Source organism: Penaeus vannamei, chromosome 24 (genome assembly GCF_042767895.1).
Source record: "Penaeus vannamei isolate JL-2024 chromosome 24, ASM4276789v1, whole genome shotgun sequence".
Lineage (NCBI taxonomy): Eukaryota > Metazoa > Arthropoda > Malacostraca > Decapoda > Penaeidae > Penaeus > Penaeus vannamei.
In genome coordinates this window covers 31,200,409-31,202,908 of record NC_091572.1, presented here as the reverse complement: position 1 = coordinate 31,202,908, position 2,500 = coordinate 31,200,409, and the positions used below count along the sequence as shown (strand labels likewise).

The 2,500-nt window shown below is 36.6% G+C and overlaps 2 protein-coding genes across 2 annotated transcripts in view; one reads left to right on the top strand and one right to left on the bottom strand.

The window, feature by feature from the left end:
* Positions 1–1,208, top strand: part of LOC113827560 (tetranectin) — a 6,024-nt gene extending 4,816 nt beyond the window's left edge. The window contains exon 6 of the mRNA XM_027380450.2: positions 797–1,208. Within this exon, the coding sequence (XP_027236251.2) occupies positions 797–917 (121 nt within the window). The 3' untranslated portion in view covers positions 918–1,208. The remainder of the gene's footprint in view (positions 1–796) is intronic.
* Positions 1,209–1,955: 747 nt separating this feature from the next.
* LOC138866157 (natural killer cells antigen CD94-like) overlaps positions 1,956–2,500 on the bottom strand; it is a 2,155-nt gene continuing 1,610 nt past the window's right edge. The window contains exon 4 of the mRNA XM_070138084.1: positions 1,956–1,977. Within this exon, the coding sequence (XP_069994185.1) occupies positions 1,956–1,977 (22 nt within the window). The remainder of the gene's footprint in view (positions 1,978–2,500) is intronic.

The following is a 2,500-nucleotide window of genomic DNA, read 5'->3' as shown; positions in this document are numbered from 1 at the left end:
CAACCCTGGGTGGAGGAGGCCTGTGGGACGACCGAGGAAGTCATGGCTTGGGCAGATCGACCAAACCTGCCGTGAAGAACTAGAGATGGGCCGAGTCCCTGCCTGGCGTCTAGCCATGAGGGATCCTCGTAGGTGGAAGCGAAGGGTGGATGCGGCTATGCGCCCCCGTCGGCGTCAGCCCCCATGATGATGATGATGATAAATATAACCGTGTGCATGCTTGTAGTCATTGTCACATTTGTAGATATGAAATGTGACCCTTTGGCAATGAGCGGAGACACACAGAGGGATGTCAGCTCTGTATAATATATACCATGGTTTGTGTATTACTTGTTCAACATTACCTTCCGTAAGTACATTTCCCTTTCCATTTCAATTCCACGTCTGTATTTAGCAAAACGTTAGTTAATAATGTAAAGTACATTAGTTTTGAGTCTATTACCTTAGGGATTTGTTAAGTCACCTGGCAACTTTACTGATAAGGGCATTAAGTTCTGCTTGACGCCCAGCACAAGAGAGAAACTGGCCTTATGGTTTGTAAATAGACGATTTGTTCCCTCCATTTCTTGTCCTCGTCTATGCCGAGTTATACTAATCACACTAATTATGGACGTACTGGTTTATTATAATTACCACACAGTCCCCTTCCTAGCAGTCATGGAATCATCCCTTTGATAGGAAAAAAAAATAATAAAAAAAAACAATTCACATTTAATACATTGAAAGTGAGACCCTTAACTACAACCCTACTTTCAGAAAAAAAATACTAACTTTCTATCCCTTGTCGTGTCTGCAGGTACAGACCACAGCCCGGTGACGGTCGGGGCCAAAACTGCGCAATTCTGTGGCAGGCAGATCAGTACTACACTCATGACGTAGCTTGTATTTACAAAGCCGCTCCTCTTTGCCAGGTATGAGTCTGACGGCTCTGAGAAGGGATACATTTGATAAGAGAAGTAATATGGTTGGTTTTCATTGTTATTGTTGTTAACGTCACTGTTTTCTTTTATTGTTGTAATTACTGTTATTGTTATCCCTTCGTGATCACGATATTGAGTATGTGAAATAGAAAATCTGAAATTCCTGAATGGCTGAGTATGCAATAAATTAGGAAATTAGCGAAAGAGAGAGAGAGAGAGAGAGAGAGAGAGAGAGAGAGAGAGAGAGAGAGAGAGAGAGAGAGAGAGAGAGAGAGAAAGAGAGAGAGAAGGGCGGACGGACGAAACACAAAGAACAATACATACACACTGCTAACATTATGTACACTAATATCATCTGAGAAATACAGTAAGAACTTTTCTTTTATTCAAATCTAGTTTTCTAAAATCTGCTTAGGTTTACGATCTTTTGTCCCAAGTATATATAACCTTTGTCCTTAAATTCCAGTATCATCCCTCGATACCCAAGTGATAGGCCTTTCCTGAAACTATATTTCTCGTTAGTGAAACTTTTTCCCGCTATCACTTTTTTTTACATTTTACGGTTCAGATGAGGCTGTTGACATGTGTTTAACCTCCTTCATTATAATTAACAAAGTATAGCAAGCATCTGTAAATCTATTAGTGCATTAGGAGGAAAAATGTGTTGGTTTTTAATATCTCACAAGTTTTGAGTTTGTATGTTGTCTTTAGATGTTAGGAAGGATTGGAGGGACGAACCAATACCTTGAGAGGGGGTAGTTATATATATATATATATATATATATATATATATATATATATATATATATATATATATATATATATATATATATATATATATATATATATATATATATATATATATATATATATATATATATATATATATAATCCTTTACTTTCAGCTTTCTCTGCATTTCCTGAATTTGTTACTTTACTCGATTATTTGATACCAAAATCATCGTGATATTCTACTAAGGTATCGTGGTGATTTCCCCTCCCACATATGCAGTATGTTGTGGTATGCGGTTACCATCACGCTGTCTTCCTTTTGAACCTGTAACATAAAAAAATAGATAGAAAAAAAGTGCATCGCTTTCACTTGAATAACCCAAATACACATATGTTACCCCTATAACATTCATATTTTATTATTGCTTTATGGTGTTAAAGTTTTCTAGTGAACTATAATAAACCTCATGTGACATACCTTACCACTTTCATTGTATATCTAAATATATTATCTCAATCACCTTGTTTCCCTTCATCCTCTATAGTCTATATCGATTAAATACAATTATTGGAAAGAGTTTTGTGATTATGAAAAGAGACTCATATGGATTACTCCTCTAATATAAGTATTTCATTTTATTCCCTTCGCCATGCTTTGCTTCTGGTAAGAAAGGTCTGGAAAATACTAAGGGAGGGGTAGGGGGGGGGGTGTTTCCCTGCTGGTTGGGATCAGCTGTTCAACCTAATATCAAAAGTTTTAACGTCTGGTTTATTATTTCCAAAATTAAAGGCGCTGTCACACTAGCACTTTTTCCGTCTATTTTTTGTCAATTATATTTAACATAAAT